The sequence below is a fragment of the Thunnus thynnus genome, chromosome 15, assembly GCF_963924715.1.
Source record: "Thunnus thynnus chromosome 15, fThuThy2.1, whole genome shotgun sequence".
Classification (NCBI taxonomy): Eukaryota; Metazoa; Chordata; class Actinopteri; order Scombriformes; family Scombridae; genus Thunnus; species Thunnus thynnus.
In genome coordinates, this window is record NC_089531.1 from 25,555,481 (window position 1) to 25,577,101 (window position 21,621).

The 21,621-nt window shown below is 39.9% G+C and overlaps 1 protein-coding gene across 2 annotated transcripts in view; it reads right to left on the minus strand.

Moving 5' to 3' along the window:
• col22a1 (collagen, type XXII, alpha 1) overlaps nucleotides 1–21,197 on the minus strand; it is a 57,080-nt gene extending 35,883 nt beyond the window's left edge. Inside the window, exons 1-8 of one of the 2 annotated variants that reach the window (XM_067611530.1) lie at nucleotides 20,940–21,197; nucleotides 18,093–18,241; nucleotides 17,432–17,998; nucleotides 12,933–13,013; nucleotides 4,171–4,282; nucleotides 3,277–3,400; nucleotides 2,550–2,825; nucleotides 2,323–2,403 (exon numbers count right to left, since the gene is read on the minus strand). In XM_067611530.1, coding sequence (XP_067467631.1) covers nucleotides 2,323–2,403; nucleotides 2,550–2,825; nucleotides 3,277–3,400; nucleotides 4,171–4,282; nucleotides 12,933–13,013; nucleotides 17,432–17,998; nucleotides 18,093–18,183 — 1,332 coding nt within the window. In that variant the 5' untranslated portion in view covers nucleotides 18,184–18,241; nucleotides 20,940–21,197. The remainder of the gene's footprint in view (nucleotides 1–2,322; nucleotides 2,404–2,549; nucleotides 2,826–3,276; nucleotides 3,401–4,170; nucleotides 4,283–12,932; nucleotides 13,014–17,431; nucleotides 17,999–18,092; nucleotides 18,242–20,939) is intronic. The other variant, XM_067611531.1, reaches the window with a different exon arrangement.
• Between the last annotated feature and the right edge of the window lie 424 nt (nucleotides 21,198–21,621).

A 21,621-nucleotide genomic window follows, 5' to 3' on the forward strand; every position in this document is an offset into this window, starting at 1 on the left:
TGTTACAACATATGTAATACCTTCATATAAATACCAAATATCACACAAAAAAAGGGTTTCCTCCTCATCACCATTAAAAAGTCAGTGTAACTGACAACATAAAGAAGTGAGTCACAAACCATTTGACCAACAACATATCAACTTGATAATCCATAGAATTAGAATTAGAAAATTTATCTCTTGAGAAGAATGCAGAAAAAACTATAACCAACAGTTATTAAAAAACAGCTAGAAAACTGAAAACTGACAAAATGTGACTGTGCTCCCAACACAAAGCATGAGACTTAAAACAAATGGAGGAACTCTTATTCTCTTATCTTATTCTTATCATTTTATGAAGTGAGGTTGGCAGGGCACGTCTCAGTTGCTTTCACAGTTGTGGCACAAATAATATCTGCTCCCATCTGTCCATGCTTCATGGGCCCAGGAGTGGTATGATACACAGGACATCCAAACCCCCCCCCCTTGATCTGGAGTAGCTCTCCAGGCAGACAATGCAGAATACCCGGGTCAGAGGAGCCTGAGATGGAGGAGCCCAAGGCAGACGAGCCTGAGATGGGGGGGTCTGGGGCAGAGGTGCAGACTCTGAGGCAGAGGTTGAGGGCTGTGGTGGGCATGGACAGTCAGTGACATGTGAAGGGCATATTTCTGATTAGAAAAAATATCCCTTTTTAAAGGATTCAGATTCCTGAGCACCTAGAGCCTGCCTGGGCATTTGTGGTAGTGGGAGCCAGTGGCAAGGCATCCTTCACCATAGGTCATAGATGCTAATGGGATGCCCAGGGTGTGTCTTCATGCATTTGTCCTGGAAATGGTTGACATGTTTCTTCAGCAGGCACTGCAGTCCAGAGACTGAAGTTTATGTGACACAATAAGGGGGGAAGATAAGAGCACAGTTCCATGTCTTACAAAAATCAATCCCTTCCACTCACAGATGGGAGGCATGGTTGTCCAGAATTAGCAAGACTTTGGCTTGAGGCCTGGATCTTGTGTGAGCTTGAAAGTGGCACAGGAAGACAAGAAAATCTTCTTCTTGCATCCTGTCAGAGCCATTCTCTGTCTCAATAGATCCATGTGGTCCATCTCTGACAAAGTGAAGATGGAAGTTCTTCCTTGAAAAGGTAAGGTGAGGAGGAATGGTGTTACCCAAGGCATTGATGGCTACCATCGTGGTCACCAGAGAATCACGCTCCTCAGAGGTCACAGCTTTTTTTTTTTTTTTTGGCACCTGTTTGGCCCCCCATCTTGCCAGTACCCTGCCGGGGTTCTGAACCATAATTATACAAGTTTCATCTGCATTTCATATGTCTTTTGCACTGAAACTGTATCTCTCCATGACCTCTTCCAGATTACTCAGGAACCTCCCCACATTGTTTTGGTTAAAGCTTGTGGCTCTGGCAAGGCTTGTAGCCTGGGGACTGTGGATAGAAAGTGTAGGGTGCCTCTGAAGAAAATAGTAGATGAAATAGATAGATGAAATTACTTTCATGCCTCAAAAATGAGTCTTAGCAGAAAAACTCTGACAAGTATGAGACATCAGTTTGTCCTTTGGCAGGGAGAGAGGGATCATCAAAGACCATGTGTATTATGGGTTTCATGGTTCTGTCTCATTTCTGTTTGGTGCGATTTGGGATGTTACAATTGCCCCTTGTAACATTTGCCCCCAGTCTCCCCTATTTCTTGGCTAACAGTGGCCTGGCACAGTAGCTTCCTGGAGTTGTGTCGTCACCATGAGGTGAGGCAACCAGTGGAGACTAAACATATATTTCCCAAAATGTTGAACTATTCCATTCCATTATTCCTGTCTTGAGCAAATATTAGTGGTTGATTTACTTGCTCTTTTGACTGAAAACTAAATTTTCTCACTAATACAGTTAACACATTTTGTTTTTTAACTTCTTAGCTAACAGCTAACCATCACTACCTTGTTGTGAGCAAATCTGACTAGCACCATTGTGGAAGCCTGTAACGGTATTCAGTTGCATTGCAAAATTAAGCTGGCACCATGTTAGCTAACAAAGCCAAAAACAGATTGTTCATGTAAACTTGTGTGTCAAGCTAAAAATCAGTGTTTTAAAGTAGAGACTATCTAGTAAGGCAAGACAGTTTACTGTGTTAAAGTAACCTACAATTAGAAACAAATTTACTACAAACAGATACAATGACAGTCTTACATTGCGATATTTGTAGACAGCCAATGAATCTCTATTGTGGAGCAAGGTATGACAGAGACAATATTTGTGGCATTGTAGTGTCTATAATAACCAAAAACTTGGTTTCACATTCAATAAAAGGTACAGGCAGTAGCTCTATAGTACTCACAGGCCCATTGGGTAGATCACAGCAGGTTTCCAGCTCTGCATGCTTGGAATCACAATAAATCATCATCCTCTGGAGGTCAAACTGTATGGTCACAGATAGACAGACACATCATTGATAAATAGATCAATTTTAAAACTTTAACATGGCTTACATACATCACAACATTTCCAGAGTAGAAGATATTGTTAAATTGAATTGTAAATTTAGTAATGCAGGTTTAGACTTACATCAATTGGCACACTGTCATACAGCCTCTTCCCAATGACTGTCTTCCCCTGAATATCAATGTCCTCCCTGTCTCCAATTGGCAGAGTTTGGATGTGTTTGCAGTCCAGGTACAGAGACACAGACTTGGCGTCCACACTGAGGGCAATCTTGTGCCAGTTGCGGTCAAACAGGTTGTCAACTTCAGGGTTCTTGAACACAGCTCTGACAGCGTCCTTTGTCAGCCCGACAGCATTGTACTCTACCGCCTTGTTTTCACCATCCAGACGGATGGACACCTGACAAGTCAGAGGCAGGATAACGTTAACAGTAGGAGCTGAAAAATAAGGGCAGTCAGGTTCAAGACAACATATAGAGAAGTACATTTAATTTCAAGCTTGTGTTCTGAGAGTGTAAGCAAATAATGGAAGTAAATTCAGCCAAAATAAGGCATAAAGTCCTTGTCGTGTAACAATTGGTCTTTTTTGGAAAAAAAGTTAAGGATGCTTTAAAATTTGCAGAACTATTACATTATAGAAGAGCTATACAGTGATTGAATCATGTTGCATTGTTAAATATGGTTTCATTTTGAAAATTTGAAAAGGATTACAAGGAGTCTAGATGGCTTGAGAATGATAAATATGTATAACAACCAATAATTTTAAAAAGGAGCTAAAAAAGCCATGAGTTGACCTTGTAACTGGACTCATAATAGTCACATTTATTACTATTTACATTTGGCTGACCCACCTGTGGGATTCCATATTTGTCAAAAACCTGCCAGAGGTACCAATCTTCACGTCTTGAGGTTTTCCTGAATTTGAATGTCGTCACAAAGGCATATTCATCTGGCAACCCCTGAGGAAACACATCTCTGTGGAAGAGAAGCACATTGTTATTGTTAACATAAACTGTACTTTATTTTACTCAAGGTATGTGATTAACACACAGAGACCATGTACAGTAATAGTTCAAACCTAAAATAAGACATAGTCTATGTTTCACCTAACTACCATTTTTAATAGCCACTGTTCCTACTTTCCAATCCTTTTAAGAAATAAATGTTTGATCATATTTCATAAATGTTGGGCTGAATTAACCCTATTATCTTGATAAAACATTTTATTTTATATGTGATATGTTTTGCATAGTTTCTTGTGAATATGCTGGGCTATTATGTTTTTTGTATTTTTTTATCTACAATAATTAGCTAAAACTGTGTATATGTAGATGACATTTTATCAAAACTATTATCAGCCTACTAGGGAGGATTTAAATACATTTTTCCCAAAATGTATTTAAAGTTTAAATCATCCACATCAAAATGTAACCTTTTGTGGTCAATTTTTGTTCCCTCTGAAAACCACAGATTCCCTTCATGTCAATTGTTTTTTGGTAATTTGGAACACCACTGAAGTACAGTATCAATAAGGACAGGTCCTCATCATCAAAATCTAATTTTCCATTTTCTATATTTTCCATTTTCCATTATAATTTTGGGCAATATTGTGTTTCCATGGTATATATTCCTAAATAAAGTTGTGTCTAATCAAATTGGGGCCCCCACTTTAAATACGTCACATCCTTACAAATATGTTGACATGTGCGATGTATTTTTTGCAGTATAATTTGATGGTCACTTACTCTGTTTGCTGTACAATGGGCATGGTGCCAAGACGAACATAAGAGCTTTGGCCATCATCAACTCTGGTTCCCAGAATATCTCTCACATTGAAGTAGTCCATCAGGTCGAACCCTGCAGCAACACAGTAAAATAGCCTAGTTGGACTCAGGACAGTCTCACACACATAAATAAGCACACCAGGCTCTTGAGTCGTGAGGTTGAGTTATGGTTTTGTCACATTTCTTGGGGTATACTGAGGTTTAATTGGGTCAGTCTCACCACACCCTGCAGCCCCTGTGTTTGTGGCTTTTTGGAGTGAGATGAAAATCACAGTATTACTGAACTGATGGCAAATAGAGCCATTTGTTACCAGTCCAACATTTGTTAGGTTTTCTGCCAGAGGAAAAAATTAGTTGCCATCGCTGGTAAACTCCTAGTGTGAGTCTGAGTGTGCATGCATGTGTGTGTATGCTGCCCTGCAGTGTGTGATTTGAAGTGGTCTGACCACAGACCATATTTAGGTGGTTTAGAAAGGACACTCCCTTGTACAACAAACAAGTGCTGTAGCTATGGCGATGCCAGCAGGATCAGAGTTTGTACTTGCACTAATGTTGCCAGTTTGTCCAGCCAATCTCACTGAAAGCTGGTGGTTATGTTGTGTGGACTGAGCTCCTCTGAAAGCAGACTGTGCCATTAGTGAGTCATCAGGATGGGGACAGCCTAAGCATATTCCAGCAACCCATAGTAATGCAACAAAATCTCTGAAATATAAGGTTTCCGGTGGGAATATTAAGACCATTGCACTTATCTTTAAAATAGGACACCAGAACATAAAGGCAGTAATGTGAGAGTCTTACAAAAGCTTAGTGGATGTTTTTAGAAATAGCGTTGAAACAGGTGGTACAATGCAGGCTGCTGCTGTGCCATTAGCAACAGAGTAAAAAATAACATAAAAAACAAGAGCTGTCATAACAGACTGAATTACCGAGGGGATTAGCCATCCACCACAACTACTTTGTCTGTCAGCAAAAGCCACCAAGTGTCTCAGATGCACTCTTAGGGATAACAGATTACTATGACCACAAGGTGGAGAGTTTCTCTGTCCTGGTTAGTACGTGAGGAAGACCTTTTTGGGGGGGACAGCTCTCATGTACAGTGCTGCTTAAAAGTTTGCTCTTTGCTCTATTTCTGCATAAATATGACCTAAAACATGATCAGATTTCCATGCAAGTCCTAAAACTAGATAAGAGACATCAATTAAACAATGAGAAAAAACCTTACACTTGTTTGTTTATTTATTGAGGAAAATGATCCAATGTAACATATGTGTGCATGGCAAAAGTATATGAACCTCTAGGATTATCAATTCATTTGAAGGGGAAATTAGTCAGGTCGGGTGTTTCAATCAATGGGTTGACAATCAAGTGTGAGTCTGGGAGGCCCCGCCTTATTTAAAGAAGAGAAATTTGGGTCTTCACTATCAAAGTCTGAGCTTCACAACACAGATTTGTGGAAGTGTGTCATGGCTCAAACAAAGGATATTTCTGAGGACCTTAGAAGAAGGATTGCTGATGTTCACCAGGCTGGGAAAGATTTCAAAACCATTTCTAAAGAGGACTCCACTAGTCGACTGTAATGGCAGATCATGTACAAATAGAGGACATCCAACACCATTGTCACCCTCCCAAGGAGTGGTTGAACAACAAAGCTCACACCAAGAGCAGGCGTGTAAAATACCAGGAGGTCACAAGGGACCCCAGGGTAACATCTGGGAAACTAAAGGCCTTTCTTGCAGTGGCTACAGTCAATGTTCATGAGTCCACCATCAGGAGAACATTGAATATCAGTGGTGTGCATGGCAAAGTTGCAAGGAAAAAAGCCCCTTCTCTCCAAAAAGAACATTGCTGCCATCTACAGTTTGCTCAAGAACACGCGGATAAGCTAGCAAGCTAGTGGGAAAATGTTCTGTCGATGGCTGAGACCAAAATTAAACTTTTCAGCTTGAATGAGAAGCATTATGTTCGGCAATGAGCCAAACCTTATCTCATCTGTGAAACATGTTGGTGGCAGTATCATGGACCAGGACAAGTATCTCTGGACCAGGACGGCTTGCAATCATTGATGGAGTTATGAGTTCTGAGTTGTACCAGCATGTTCTATAGAAAAATGTCCAGATATCCATCTGTGAACTGAAGCTCAGAAACAGAAAGTGTGTCATGCAGTAAGACAACGACCCTAAACACACAGCTCTACCAAAGAATGGTTAGAGCAGAAGAAAGTTAATGTTTTGGAATGGGCGAGTCAAAGTCCTGACCATAATCCTATAGAATTGCTGTGGAAGGACTTGAAGTGGGCAGTTCATGCAAAGAAGCCCACCAACATGCCTGAGTTGAGACTGTTCTGTAAGGAGGAATGGGCTAAAATTCCTCCAAGCCAATGTACAGGGCTGATAAAGAGTTACCAGAAACATTTGGTTGAAGTTATTGCTGTATAAGGGGGTCTCACCAGTTACTGAAAGCAAGGGTTCACATACTTTTGCCTCACACAAATATGTAAGATTAGATAATTTTCCTCAATAAATAAATGAATAAGTTTAATGTTTTTGTCTCATTTGCTTAATTCAGTTCAGTTTATCTAGTTTTAGGACTTGTGTAAAAATCTGATCACATTTTAGGTCATATTTATGCAGAAATAGAGCAAATTCTAAAGGGTTCACACTTTTATGTGCCAGTTACCTCCACTGGTCAGTAGGTGGTGCTATTTCTTCTTTGGCAAAACTAAAAGCCAACCATTTTGCCTTGGGTCTTATGGGTTTTTTAATCATTTTTGTGATGTTGACATCAATTAAGCATTAATGTGGGGAATCATTTTCAGTTCTGAGCTTATATGCTTGATCAATTTTATTACTTTTCAACTTCACACACAACATATACCAAGCCTAAAATTTGAAATAAGCCAATCATTTTTGTATAACTTGGAAGTCAAAGATAACTGCTGAAGTTTTGTCATTTCTTTAGTTGAACTGCAATTACTTACATTTTAATTTCATGGTAATTCATATGTTGTCAGCACAGTTTTTTATAGAAACAGTGTCATGCTTTCTATCCAGTGAGCTTTAACCATCCTAGAATTTAGACTTATCCACGGCTATTGTCTCAATCAGCGTAATGGGCCTACCTGTTAAGGCTTTGTAACTTCATCCTCTAATGATAGCCCTACTGTCTTTAAAATTCAAAAATTTCCAACTTTAAGGATCAACTGAGACTCATGCACATGTTCAAAGGGCTTGGGCTGAATCAGAACAGCAGTCTAGCAATTATACAATGACCAGTGATACAAATAGATGCAGAAGCCCCTCAGCATGTTCTCAAATGGATAACCCGGAAGCACTTTTGCTAAATAACACTTAAAAGTAAGTAAAAGTAAAGCAACTAATGTTTTCTAACTCTGCTTCAGCTCTATTGTTTGAGCCTTGGCCATGCTGTTAGGTTCAGAAGTCATGTTTTGCTGGTTATCAGTCTTGCTGAAGGGTTTCTCAAGGAAGCCATGCAGCTGTGAGATCTGCTGGCCTCGATTCTCTCTGTCACCATGTTTGCATCATGCACATTCGCTCACCGCGCCGTTTCTGTGGCAGTTTGGGGGCCATCTCAGCGCAGAGCTGTAATTTGGACTGGCAGTGAATAGCGTATAATCAACCCAAAAAGTTATTTTGGACAGCCAAAAACGACCAGTGGGGTGATCTGCGGGAAAAGCCAGATGAGTTCACTGACTGGGAAAGGCGAATGCACACACACAGCTTTCTTTTGATCAGAGCAGATGGCAGCATTTGTGCAGTAGATAGTGAGAGCAGAGCCGCAAAGACACTCTGCAGCCTCTTGTGTGTGCTCAGTACCCTGAGGGGTCCGACCAGACAGCCCATGATAAATACAAGTCTGATTCAAACCACAGGTCTCTTGGCTGTCAAATCATAATCAGTGGCAAATAGTCTTGACATTTCTCACGGAGAATTACATTCTCTCTGCACCAGTGTAGAAAGAGTTTAGAGAAAATTTGTTGTGTAATTATAAGCCTACAGGAGCTGCTGGTGTAGTGACGATAAATACTGTTTGTCTAGTGCATCTCTGTATGAAGAGAAAATCTCTATGTGCTTAGCCACAAACTAAAAAACATGTACTTTACTCAAGAAAGTTTGACAATGTATTTCTCCAGGCAATGCCGCAGTTACAGAATTACTGCAGTTTGGAAAACCCAGGACATCTTTGTCATGTCAAGGAGCTTCAGACCTCAGACTGCTGTTTGATAACATTTTGCCCCATGAGAGGCCCAATGCAGGTTTTGTCTCTTACAGTAGATCTGATCATGACACAACTGTTAGTGCTATATATAGTGTAGAGTAGGGGTGTGCAGGGGTTTTTACAAATATTTATTTCATACAAATATTTTAAAAATTATTTGTTTTCAGGAAGATAAAAAAAACCTGCTAAAAACCAGTAAAATACCAGTGCGCAGGTCAGTTACATCGCCCTCTCAGTCTCTCTCCTCTGCTCTCTCTGCTCTGCTGTTACATCTATTAGCAAGTCTCAACGAGGGGAGTCACATCCATCTGCTACATGACGCACATTGCTAATTTTGACATCACTCCCGGAGTTGGGGGTGTTCCCCAGAGATAAAGCTGAGCTACTGACACACGTGAAGTGCTTTCAAGGGACTCTCCATAATCTGTTGTTCCCCTTCTCCTTTCCACAAAGTTGGGTTGTAAAAAATAGGCAGTAAATGAAAAGTGCAAGGCAAGAATCGCCTTTGAAGTTCTTCCCTACACATTACACGATGTGCTGTCTCTGTTTTATGGGTGTATAAATAGGTAGAGGTCTGTCTGCAAGGACGTGATGAGTAAGGTTTTAGCTCAATAGTCAGCACAGTCATCTACGATCTGGGAGACTTTTTTTTAACACTTTAATATCCTAAAATTAAAAGTGTAATAAAAACAAAAACTGGATTTTTATGCCTCTTTCCACTTTTATTAATATAAATACAAATATAAATAATTTTGCTGCCTCAACAAATATAGATACAAATACAAATATTGGGCTCTCTGCACATCTCTACTGTAGAGAGCAAATCAATAATCATTCTTGTACTTTCTCTCACTGTGCCAACATCTAAAGTAAAATTGTTCAGGGCACATGATTTGCCCTCCTTATTGTTTGTACTCCTGGTGGTACCTGGACCATACTGTGGGTACCGTTATTGTATAGAAATCCATTTGTAAATTAGTAAGCTTACATCATGATGAAACTAAGGATTTAAAGTGATTATAGTAATTCTTTGGGAGTACCATTTCATTTGTGGTGCTGCTACTGTAGCTGAATGTAAATGAAGTATAAATGAGTTAGTGTATATTTATGGTCTATTCCTCAATAACATAGCTTGCAGTTTTAAAAAAGGATTTTCTCATATAATTCTCCAGTGGAGTATGACTTGGATTTTGGATCTGACTTGGAAAGACAAACAAAATACAGCCCAAAGGATTTATTCCAATTAGGGTGCTTACAGCACATCTGACAAAATGGTACGTCTGCTTAAGAAAACATGAGTGGATTTCAGTGATTTATCTAAAATTTGTTCTAATTCCTTTGCGGTTTGGGGGAAAGCATAACCACGTAATTAGCACTTGCCCAATGGCAAGGATGTGATAATGTGTCTCGACAGTGTGAAGTGATGCTGTCACCTCTGATCAGAAGCACACACTCTTCCATTCTATACTAACAAATCACTGCTGATTGGATGGTCTCCCACTTGGACCAAAAAGTCACTTCAACTTTCAGCAACCTATTTTGAGAAGGTGAGAAATGTCAACATTGTTATCAGTTGGTGATATAAAACTTTCTTTACCTCTAACATGGCTTCACTGATGTAGTAAAGTAACTATAGTCCTTTATATGCTATTTTGTACTTCTACTCCATTATATTTCAGAGGGAAATGTTTTTACTCAGCTACATTTGTTTGACAGCTATAGTTACTAATTACCTTGCAGAATAAGATTGTATATACAAAACACGTGATCAGTTTACAAAATATAAGTTGAGCTATCCAACAGTATATAAAGTAGTAAAGGGCTTTTGTTGAGATTAAAATGCTGCTTACACATTAACTCATTATTAACTAATAATCCAGTAACACTATTTAGTACATGCATAATAATATAACACTCAAAGGGCCATTTGGAAATTAGTATTTCTACATTGTGGAAGTAGTCCAACTTTTACTAAAGAGATCTATGCTAAGTTAACTGTCTGCTGGAATTTGGTTCATATTTAACGTACAGGCATGAGAGTGGTATCAATCCTCAGACTATTCCTTTAAAGCAGTGGTTCTCATAGTGAGGTCCAGAGACCCTCAGGGGTCCTTGAGAAGGTTTCAGGGGGTCCCCACCAAAAAGGGGAATCATTTATTTTCAATATAATTCCATCCATAAGTAACACAATAGGGCGGCACGGTGGTGCAGTGGTTAGCACTGTCACCTCACAGCAAGAGGATCCTGGGTTTGAACCCACTGGCCAGCTGGGGTCTTTCTATGTGGAGTTTGCATGTTTGCATGTTCTCCCTGTAACTGCGTGGGTTCTATCCGGGTGCTCTGGCTTCCCCCCACAGACCAAAAACATGCAGGTTATTTTAATTGGTGACTCTAAATTGCCAGTTGGTGTGAATGTGAGTATGAATGGTTGTCTGTCTCTATACTATATGTTAGCCCTGTGATTCACTTGCGAATTGTCCAGGGTGTAACCCACCTCTTGCCCAGTGTCAGCTGAGATTGGCTCCAGCTCCCCCGCGACCCTCTAAGCGGGGGAGCTGGAGCGGTAAAGAAAATGGATGAATGGATGGAAATAACACAATGACAGAATGTATGAATATTTTGGTCATGGGTTTTAATACGTTCTCTGTAATAAAACATCTGAAAGCAAAAATCTTATCAGATGGGGGACTGTGGGACAAAATCTTACCAAATGGGGGTCTGTGGTCTAATTTGTGTCAGTTTAGAGGTCCTTGACGTGAAAAAGTTTGAGAACCAGTGCTTTAAAATAGTAGTATGGACACAGCAGATCAGTGGTGTACTGGCCATATACCAGGACAAATCCCAGTGGGATGCTGCATCAGTGGGCTGGTGGACCATCAAAAAATCCATTAAGTTTTTACCAGCCCTGTCTGTCTCTTTATTGGCCCTCTCTGTGTTCCTGTCATTCGGGGTGCACTTGAGAGCGTGCTGCGCACGTTCTGGGACTGGGCTCGCTGGTCAATCAACCCTCACAGACTCCTTGATTTTGGGGAAAAAATAACAGCTAAAAGGCAAAATGTAATTTGCCCTCAAATCTCATATCAGTTGACCCTTTGTTTTGACAAAGATTACCATGTGTCACTGTGCCAGCCAAATGTGTTAAAAGTCAGAAATTGTAAAACACTGCTTTCACCAGTCGAACATCTTTCTTTCCACAAAGTTCAACATAGCAGGAGCCCCAACAGTCATGCCTGTGCATCTGTTTTTTCTCTTAGTGTGATGGATGTGGGTGGGAGACAGACAGGAACTCAGATCCCCAAAAGACACTCATATAACAACATCCGACCTTTCTGGATAAACGCTATTCAGGAGTTCTGAGAAACTTTAAACACAGCAGCTTGGAATTTATGAAATAAAAACATCAATGATGGAGGACTAGTCACACACTTCACTTGGTAGAGGACTAGTTCAGCCACTGAATTTAAAACTCCCAGCTCCATTTAAAGGATTGTATCAGTTTCACCTCCTTAAGGAAATAGTCTGACATTTTGGGAAGTACGCTTATTCACTTTTTTCTTGACAGTTAGATGAGAAGATTGAACTATTATATCTGTACAGTAAATATGAGGCTACTGCCAGCGGCTGGCTAGCTTAACTAAAGACAAAATACACCTAGCATTACCTTTAAATCTCACTAATTAACATGTTATATCTTATTTGTTTGATCAAACTTAGATATCATGTGTTACTTAGTGAGCTTTAGAGGAGCTGGTAGGTTTTTTACCTTTACCTAACTGTTTCCCCCGTTTCCAGTCTAATGCTAAGCTACGCTAACTGCTTGCTGATAGTAGCTTCATATTTACTGTACAAAAACTGCAGTGGTATCAATCTTCTCATCTAACTCTCAGCAAGAAAGCAAAGGTATTGCCCAAAACATCAAATTATTCCTTTAACTAGAAGTCATGTATACTTTCTGACCATTTTTGAATGCATGTTGTTGCAAATTTGATTTTTTTAAAAATTATGCAGATGATAGAGTTTCAGGAATCTACTAATGGATTTTCATATCCTATGGAAATGGAAGTCAACGGCTGGTTGAAACTGTAGACAGAATACATCTACATTTACGAAACATTTACAGAATGGTTAGCTGTGATGAAAAGTGGGTAAATGTGGTTAAATTCAAACCTGTCAGCATTTTGTATTTATGATGGCACTGTAAGATAAGACAGAAAATGAATCCTTCTCTAATCCTTTTAGAAAGATAGCGCATTGCAAGTCATGAATAAAACCATTTCAGTTTCCAATCACATAGAAATAGAGGAAACTGGTGGGTGAAAACGGTCTAAATCTTTGCGTATAAAAAGTATCTCTTTGTTTCCCTTCATGTAAAAAAGCTAAACGTGGGAGTGTAGGAAATGCTTTGAAAAATAAAGAGTTGACTTTGTGGTTGACAAGTGTTGCCAGCACCAACTGTTGCTGTGAAGAAAGTAGCAGTTTGCACATACCTGGAACCTCTTCAAGACCATAACTGGTGCTGTCAGGCTTAAACCGATCAGGTTGAACCTTCATGTTTGGACACAGTACATCTGAGGAGAAAGGACAATAGTTCAGTTAGACACGTTGTAAGTCAGGATGTGAGGTTTTTATGGGAACACAGGGTAGGCAAAGTGAACTTCTCAAATACTGGTAACCTTTTATCTTCCTGTTGGAAATCTGTGTTATTGTTTTATTATGAGAAGCAGACATTCAAATACTTTATGGGGGGGCTTGATGAAAAGGGTTGTAAGTGTTGGATTGGTTTAGGAGAACCTGTCCTCCCAAGAAAAACAACACTATAGGTTATAATGTCAGTCGCCAAAAACGACCTACAGTTATATTTGAGTGACAGATGGCATCTAGAGGCCGTAGTAATTATGACCCAGAGAAGTGACACAGTTCGGATGACATCTATATAAGGTGACAAATTTCCATATTCAGAGGTGGCGGGTTGGGTGGCTGGTTAGATCGTAACTTGCAAAAAGTATACTTTAGACTTTGCTGCAGGACGCCGCTGTTCGCTTCCCGTTTCCAACTGCGAGTGTCATGTTTCCAAACATGAGTCAGGACAGTTTTTTAAAAACCATAACTATGACTGTTGTGGTGTTTACTGTTGCCACGACGACAAAGGTTGCATAACTTCAAGGAAGTAGGAACTTTAACCCACACTACGTTGCAAGTGATCTTTTCACCCAAACCATGATCTTTCCCTAACTCTGAGCAAGTGGTTTTTGTGCCTAAACCTATCCAGACCTTAACCACAGCGTCGTCACACCATAAAACATTGTTGTTTTTTAACATTGATTTGTAATGGTTTTGGAAAGCACAGACAAATGATGTTTTCCTATCAATTACTGCCAATAGAGGCGCTGGTTTAGAAAACACTCCTATGGGTCGTTCTGGAGTGTATGTTCAAATGACCTATTTGGTCGTTTAATTTGGAGGGCTTGTTGTTTTAGGAAGTGGTGATCTCACTGAAATGCAGCCTTATGACTGATATGTGATCTGAAGAGCACCAGCACAGACAGATTGCCCTCCATCTCTCCTGACTTATGTCTGGGGGAAGGGTGGTGTGCGTGGGTGGTTGAGAGTGGTTCTGCTACAGCATGGGGCACATTCACAGGCCCAAGAAGCAGTCACAGTTTTATGTTTCCACACACACACATATTTCAGTGATGGTGATGACAGTGAGAAAGGCAACACCATCAGGTTAGGTTTTTATTGACAGGAGGGGTATTTGCTATTTGTGTGCTCCACTAAAGAATGCAGATAGTTTAGTTTAATAGATGTAAACATTGGTTTAGAGATGAGTATGACAATTTCAAAGGATCTTAAAACCACACACATTTTCTCACTTGAAGGTGTTGAATTTTGTCTGCAGCATTGAAAATTTACATTTAAAATTCTGAACAACAAAATGTTTTCTTTTCAGAAACAGAGTTCCACAGACCTCACTACGAAAGTTTTATTGAAACTTTATAGCTGAGAAATACTCCCTGTTGGTAGGGAGGTTTGTGGGTATTCTGGAGTAACAGTGATGGCAATGTCAATCCATTGGTTGGTCCACCACTTTGGTCCAGACTGAAATATCTCAAAAACTACTGGATGGATTGGCAAGAATTCATACTGCCCAAAGTATGAGTCCAAGTGACTTTGCTGATGCCCTGACATTTCCTCTTGCATCATTGTGAGGTTGATATTTGTGGTTATGAGTAAAATGTCTCAAGACTAAAGACATTCATCTGCCTTAAGATAAATGAATTGTAATTGTAACTTTTTGATTCTCTGACTTTTTTACCAGCACTATAATTCAGTCAAAATTTCACTCTGATACTTTGGTTTATAACAAAATACCTGCATAACTAATGACATTCCCATCAGCCTCAGCTGTACATTGTTTTGTACTTATTAGCAATGTGAGCATGATAACACGCTAAACTAAGATGGTGAATATGGTAACCTTTATACCTGCTAAACATTAGCATGTTAGCACTGCCATGGTGAACATGTTAGCATACTGTTAGCATTCAGCTCAAAGTACCTGTGGGTCTATGAATATATGCTCAAAGAGCTGCTAGCATGGCTGTTTTAATGTAATTTTTCAATGTTGCAAGCATCATAAACAAAATTTTGATTACCGCCATTGTATTGGGGTTGAGCCAAAAAGTAAAATCAAAAATATCTGCATGGCTAGATACCAAGGCAAATTGGGGTGAACTTACCTTTTAAAGCCGCAGGAGGCATGATTTTATGGAAAAATACATTCCACTTATCAACCTAATCTATCTATCTATCTGTGGCTAAAAAAAAGCTAGTGAGACACTCCAAGCTCCCTAATAGATCATGTATCTGCCAAACATCTATCAAAGCCTGCAATTTTCTTAAATCACATCTATAAAAATCGTCAAGTCAGAGAGGCTTTTAACCTTTGTGGTGTTCATTGTGAGGACAGCTCTGTTGACATGGCTTGTTTTTCTTTTCTATTCAAAGCCCAGAGCATGCCTAATGGGAAAATCCAAGCAGCTAATTTAACTGTCAGCATTCGGTTGCTTTTTTGGTAAGTGCTGTTATCTATATTTCACATGCTTGATTTCTAATTTCAGCTGTAAAGTTTGTCTTTGTTTGTGTATGAGCTTTTTTAGCAGTGCAACTGAAGGAATCTTGTTTTTCTCTTTAAGTGTTTATAAAGTCATAATGGAAGAAGGGATACATAGTTTATATTGTTTATAAAGCCAGCGACGCCACCAAAAATTACCATTTTGTGAATGAATGGAAGTGCGTCACCCTTTTTTAAAGACAGTGGTGTTGCACAGCCCTGAGACTTAGTATGCTAGATAGCTGAGCTACTCCCTGCACTTGTGGCCCTAAAGCTATAATTTAGGGATGTGACTGTGAGTTAAAATGGAAGCAATGTAAAACCTGCCCTTTGGAAGTGAATATCTCAGACAGATTCATAGTATCAGCAGAAGCCCAAGCATTACACACCTTTTTTTTTTCTTTTTTTTTTTTTGCAGCCAGAGTTTGATAAAATTTTAATTCTTACTATTACTTGTGTTACCTCTCATTATTATGGCTGCTGAATTTTTAAAACATACTTTAGGTGTTAGAGCTTTGGTGTTAGAGTTCTTTGTCACTAGGGTCATGTAAGGTCATGTGTGTGATGTTATGAGCTGGTATTCTGATGTGAGGCCACATATACTCTAATGAATCAGTGCAGGACAGAATAAATAATGGCCTTTTTTTAAACCTATAGATTAAAAAATGGTGAAAACATGTAACGTGGACACTGGAGCGGCTGCAGTCAACCCACTTGAAACATTAGAGCTATAATTTTCTGGGTGGAAATAACTTGCATTGCTCAGTGAGCCAGTTGTGCTGACCACTGATATACTTAGAGACTCACTCATGGTGATTTTAGAGATTACAGAAAGAAAAAACTCAAACTTTCTTTCAGTGTAAATTTAGCCTTCGGTTAGTTCTACAAAGCATTATGCTCTAAAATTGCTGTACAGCATGTTTTATCATACAGTATATAACCTGCGTTTGTTGGCAGATTGAAAATCTATGGAGTCAAGGAGCAAGGTCAGAGACATGCAGTATCATTTTGCAAGAAGATATGCACCCCCAAAAAAGAATAAATGCTTTTTTAAACAGTCTAAATCAACAATTTCTTCAGAAGAAATCTCCACTTTTGCCTTGTCAAACTTGACAGTTTAGAGGCAGGTTAAAGTGAGAGTTGTGAGTTTGTCATTGCTCATCAGAGTGTGAAACCATGTAATCATGTCATTTCCGTTTTTGTATTTACTGTTTGCGGGAAAGACTCATGGCATCCTTTTCTTTCCTGTCTGGCTAATTTTAGTCAGGAATTTCAAGCGTTGGAGTGCAAAGCATCCATCTTCCCCATGAAAACACACGGATACTTTCTCACTTTCCCACACAGCTCCTGGACAACATAAAACTGCTACTTTATTTAGTTTAGCTAATTCATTTGACTATCTAAATTTATGTGACATCACAGTGCTTTCTAAGCGTATGTGCCTGTATTGAAAGATTTTCTCAGTGCTCTAGGGGAAAACCATTGAGGTTAGCGTAAGACAAGCTTTCCAGTGCTAAACACCTCTGCACCAAGGCAGCAGTCAAAAAAGCAGCTACACCACAGAAATGCCTTGGTTATAAAACTGTCATTTACAATTTTTGCAGCAGCCCCCTCACATGATTTACATTCAGTCAAAAAGAAGCCATGATAGCACAGCGTGCATGTGCAGCAGCTCTTTGTGGTTGGGGTGGGGTTTTGTGGTTTGCGTCTTTCCTCGGTATCGTGGTTAAAGGTTAAAATAAGAATTTAATTTGATTAAGTGCACGTTCAGGGTGAGGCCCGCTCTTCAAAGTGAGGCAAACACTTCAAAAAGAGGCCATGTGGCATGCAGTGCGAGTGATGTGTTGGCACAGAGCCTGATGGCTGACTTACTCTCACAGAGCCTCCTCCTCAGCCTGCCCCTGATCTTGTCAATGGCATTAAAGTCCGTCACATGGAAGACATGGGCATTCTTTGGCTCAGCGGCAATCTCCTCCAGCTCCTCCTTTAGCGCCTCCCCGATGCCCACAGCAAACATCCTGATACCAGCTTTGGCAGCATCTTTCGAGGGCTCCAGAACATAATCCTGGCTTCGGCCATCTGTGAGAAGGATGGCCACCCTCTGAATGCCTTTGGCAATGGGCCTTGCTCCGTTCCGCTCTGTGAAGATGTTGGTGGTAGTGTAGCTGATAGCATCCCCAGTCATTGTATTTCCCCCCAGGTAGCGTATGTTACGGGCAGCTCGCTTCACATCTTCCAGGGTCCTGTGTTTCCCCAGGTTGAACTCAGTGGTGGTCGTGTCACTGTAGCGAACAACAGCTACTCGCGTCTTGTCAGGTGCCACATCGAAAGACTCCACCAGGTTGGCCACCCATTGTCTGATCTTCTCAAAGTTCTCCTTTCCCACACTGGATGAGGTATCCAGGATAAATGCCAAGTCATAGTGGACATTTTTACATCCTGTCATAGGTAGATAGTAGGATTTAGTCACATACAGTCAATATAGGCTCTATTACTGATTTTATATCCAAACATTCAGCTTTAATGGTCTTACCTGCCCTCTGTGCTTCCACTCTCTCGCTGGAAAGAGTCAAGGCCAGAATGATCAAGACCAGGGTGATCCTAAATCCTAGTCGTAATTCCATCTTGGCCTTGGTTTGGGTCTTTTTTGTTTAGCTTATTACCACCATCAAGCTGTCCAATCTGTAGAAAGGTCAGTGGAAACAACATTTTACTATTGCATGTACTGCATCAGTCACTGCAGTAAATGTTCTACTGTTGTTTTGGAATATAAATCTTGTTTGTCAAGCCCTTGCACCTTTTTGTATTACTAGAAAATGACCAGAATTTAAGAAATTTTATCTCCAACAGGGAAACCAAAGTGGATGAAACATTTCCCGTGGTGCAGGGAGATTGCTGTAAAAAATAGGCCACAAAAGGTGCCACATCTGTATACTGACAAGAGACTGGTGAGAGCTGATTTAAATGTGCAATAGGCACTCTATATGTATAAAGAAACAAGAAAGGAAAATTATCTTTCCATTGTCCCCTATTTGAATTTCTGCCTTTTGGACACTGACAAGAAATGTTGTCCATTCTCAGTATGTGATAATTGAAACCTACGACTGAAATGCACATCTCTTTACAGCAAGTGAGTACTCCATCCAGAGAAAACTTGACTCACCAAAGATTGTTGGAACTTCTTGCCAAACTATTTTTTTTAACTATCTCCACCCACCAGCCAGAAAAAGACACTAGGAGTGTGCAGTTTGCTGATTCTGAGTTTGCTGATTTTATGATACAAGAATTCTCCATTGTGGCATTCTTTTAAATTTTGAAATTCATGCAGGTATCTCTAGTTGTCCAGTTTTGGGGCAGCTAAAGTGAAAAGTTGTACAGCTTTGATCCACCAGCTTGTTGCAAAGGAGCAATCAGGGTGTATCTGTTGGATTCATTGTCTGGGTGGCACTGACACAAAACTGTCTTATAAACACAAAACTATTCTTGCCCTTGTTGTACACCAGTGGTTGTGATGCCCACCTTAGGACTGATGTGTGACTGACCATAGCCATAACATGGGCTCATCCTGACTGGAGGAGTGTCTCATTACAGGGGGTCACCGGGTGGAGGTTGAGAGAAGTCTGAGTTATGCACAACTTGGAAAGCAATAATATGAGTCACTTATGTCCTGAAAAGTTCTTTACCATCCTTCCCCACCTTTTTGCGCTCCCTGATATTTCCATTGAATTATTCTGTTAATGTAATTGTTTTCCAAAAGTGAATGGCAACCAAACCTTGAGAATGTGCTCAATGGAATATTTAAAAAAATATATTTTGTCATTTTAAGAAATACATTAATTTGCTTTCTTGTTGAGACTTAGATGAGAAGATTGATACTACTCTCATATCAGAGAGTGGAATCAATCTTTTCATCTAACTTTGCAAGAAAGCAAGTAAGTGTATTTCAGCTTTAAGTGTATTCTTCTCAAGTGTAGTTAAGAAGAATACGTTTTTCCTTATATAATGAATATCTAAGTATAGAGGGTATTATATTGTTGTACATATTGTAAAGCCCTCTGAGGCAAATTTGTGATTTGTGATATAGGGCTATACAAATAAATTGCCTTGACTTAACTATTTCCCAAAATACCAAACTTTGAATTTATTTGAGACATAATAGAATTAAAGCTAAGGTGTTATCATGTGATCCAGTTGTTCTGTGCTATATTTCTAATAACTGATACAGACTGTGATGATTTATGTTCCCTTGACACTTGCAGTAGTTCACCTGTTTGTTGTTGCAAAGATAAATATGTTGCCATCTATGCCAAAAATGCTTCCATGTTGCTTATTTTAGACTTTTTATAACTACAAAGGTTAGTTATATGAAGGGGTAATGTATATAAGTATCGCAAGTATATTGTTGTATGACTTTGAAATAGAAAGTGACTTAGACTGAAAGTAATTCCAGGAAATGCTGTGGAGGGACACAATTTAAACACAGCTGTCTGCTGACTGCGGCTTGGCCTACTGCACTGTAGCCTGTGAAATAGAGAGTGCATTATTTACTGTGGGTGAAGTAAAACGCTTTGGCAAATTACAAGTTTCCTTATCTGATTCTCCATTGGGCTATTTCTGCTACTTGGTTTCACTGGTGCTATTAATGAGCAGAATAGGCACACTAGCTGAATCTCTCTAATTGCCCCAATTAGTGTGCATTTAAAATCTGAGAAATTCAGCCCAGCAAGACGTCAAAAAAAGAAAAACCTCAGCCACCTTAAGAAAGCAGCTGAACAAGATCTGGATTCATTCTCCTAATCCTCTTTACCCAACTTTGTACAAGTCTAACATATTCTAATTTGTCTCCTTTTCAACTCTGATTGCATTTAAATACACTGTATGGGTGTCCCAGTGTTGTGTTGAATTAATCTGTTTTCAGTTTTACAATCAGATACAGTATCCGAGATAAAGCTAAAAACAAGCTGGTTTGCAACTCTATCAACATCTGATCCTGGAGCCAGATTCCTTACAAACTGTTGGTCTGTATCACCAGACCTGTTTCCACTTCCTCTCTCAATGGCAGACCTGGGACTGCAATGTATGGTAGATGTCTTTAACAGAAGTCCCACATTTATCATTGCCAAAATGTAAAAAACAGAAACAGTTTGTTTTTTTTTTTTCTCCCCATGCACAACCCAAGAAGAAGAGGAAAAATAAAGAGGAAGTTGGTCCAAAAGTCTGTTCTCTGATAGAGCATCTGAACAGCATGTGGATACAAAAAAAAGCAATTCTTGCCAACAATGCAAAACTGATAAAGAATAAATAAATATTTTTAGAGTCCATTTTTAAAGAGGATATCAGTGATAGATTGGTGACTTTATGATGCTGATTTTTCTCTTACCTGGTCTGTCAATCAGTCAGCGCTACTGGAGGAATCTGTCTCTCTCTGCCTCCAGCACTCACAACCTGAATCAGCAGCAGTGCAGCATCATTACCAGGTGACAATAATCCAGAATATCTCCCCTCCAGAGGCAGGAAATTAAAATGAGATTATAATATAATCCAGGGTGACAATCCAGTGTACAGTGATGTTAAAAAGTGAGGTGAGCTTCAGCAACCTTGTGGATGTGTGGACAGAGTGGGCGGGCATTGCAAGGGGGGGAAAGTGTAGGGTTTCACTAGGGGACGAGGTGGCTTCTACTGTTCTTGACTGGGCCATGCTCACACATAAAAAAAGGTTGAGAGGCGCAGCCAATTATAGACTCAACTTTCTGGATATTTTTGTCCTTTTTTTCTCCTCCTTTATGGCTGCGCCCATCTGAAATGTTGCCCTCAAAGAAAGGCATGGCTTCTTGGCAACCGCCTCAACTGTCCGGCCTTTGCCACTGCGATAGCCACAGTGGAGCCGCCCTGAGGATGGTGGTGGGCCGGGCCGCGTTGGCTTCAACCCGCCAAACACTTATGGAGAAGGGCTGTATTTAAGTTGGGGAAATGATTACAGAACACTTGTGCTTGCAGCTTTGTGCTAAATGTCTGTCCTTGCTGTGACTTACAGTAAGGCTCTGTGATCTATATTACTCATG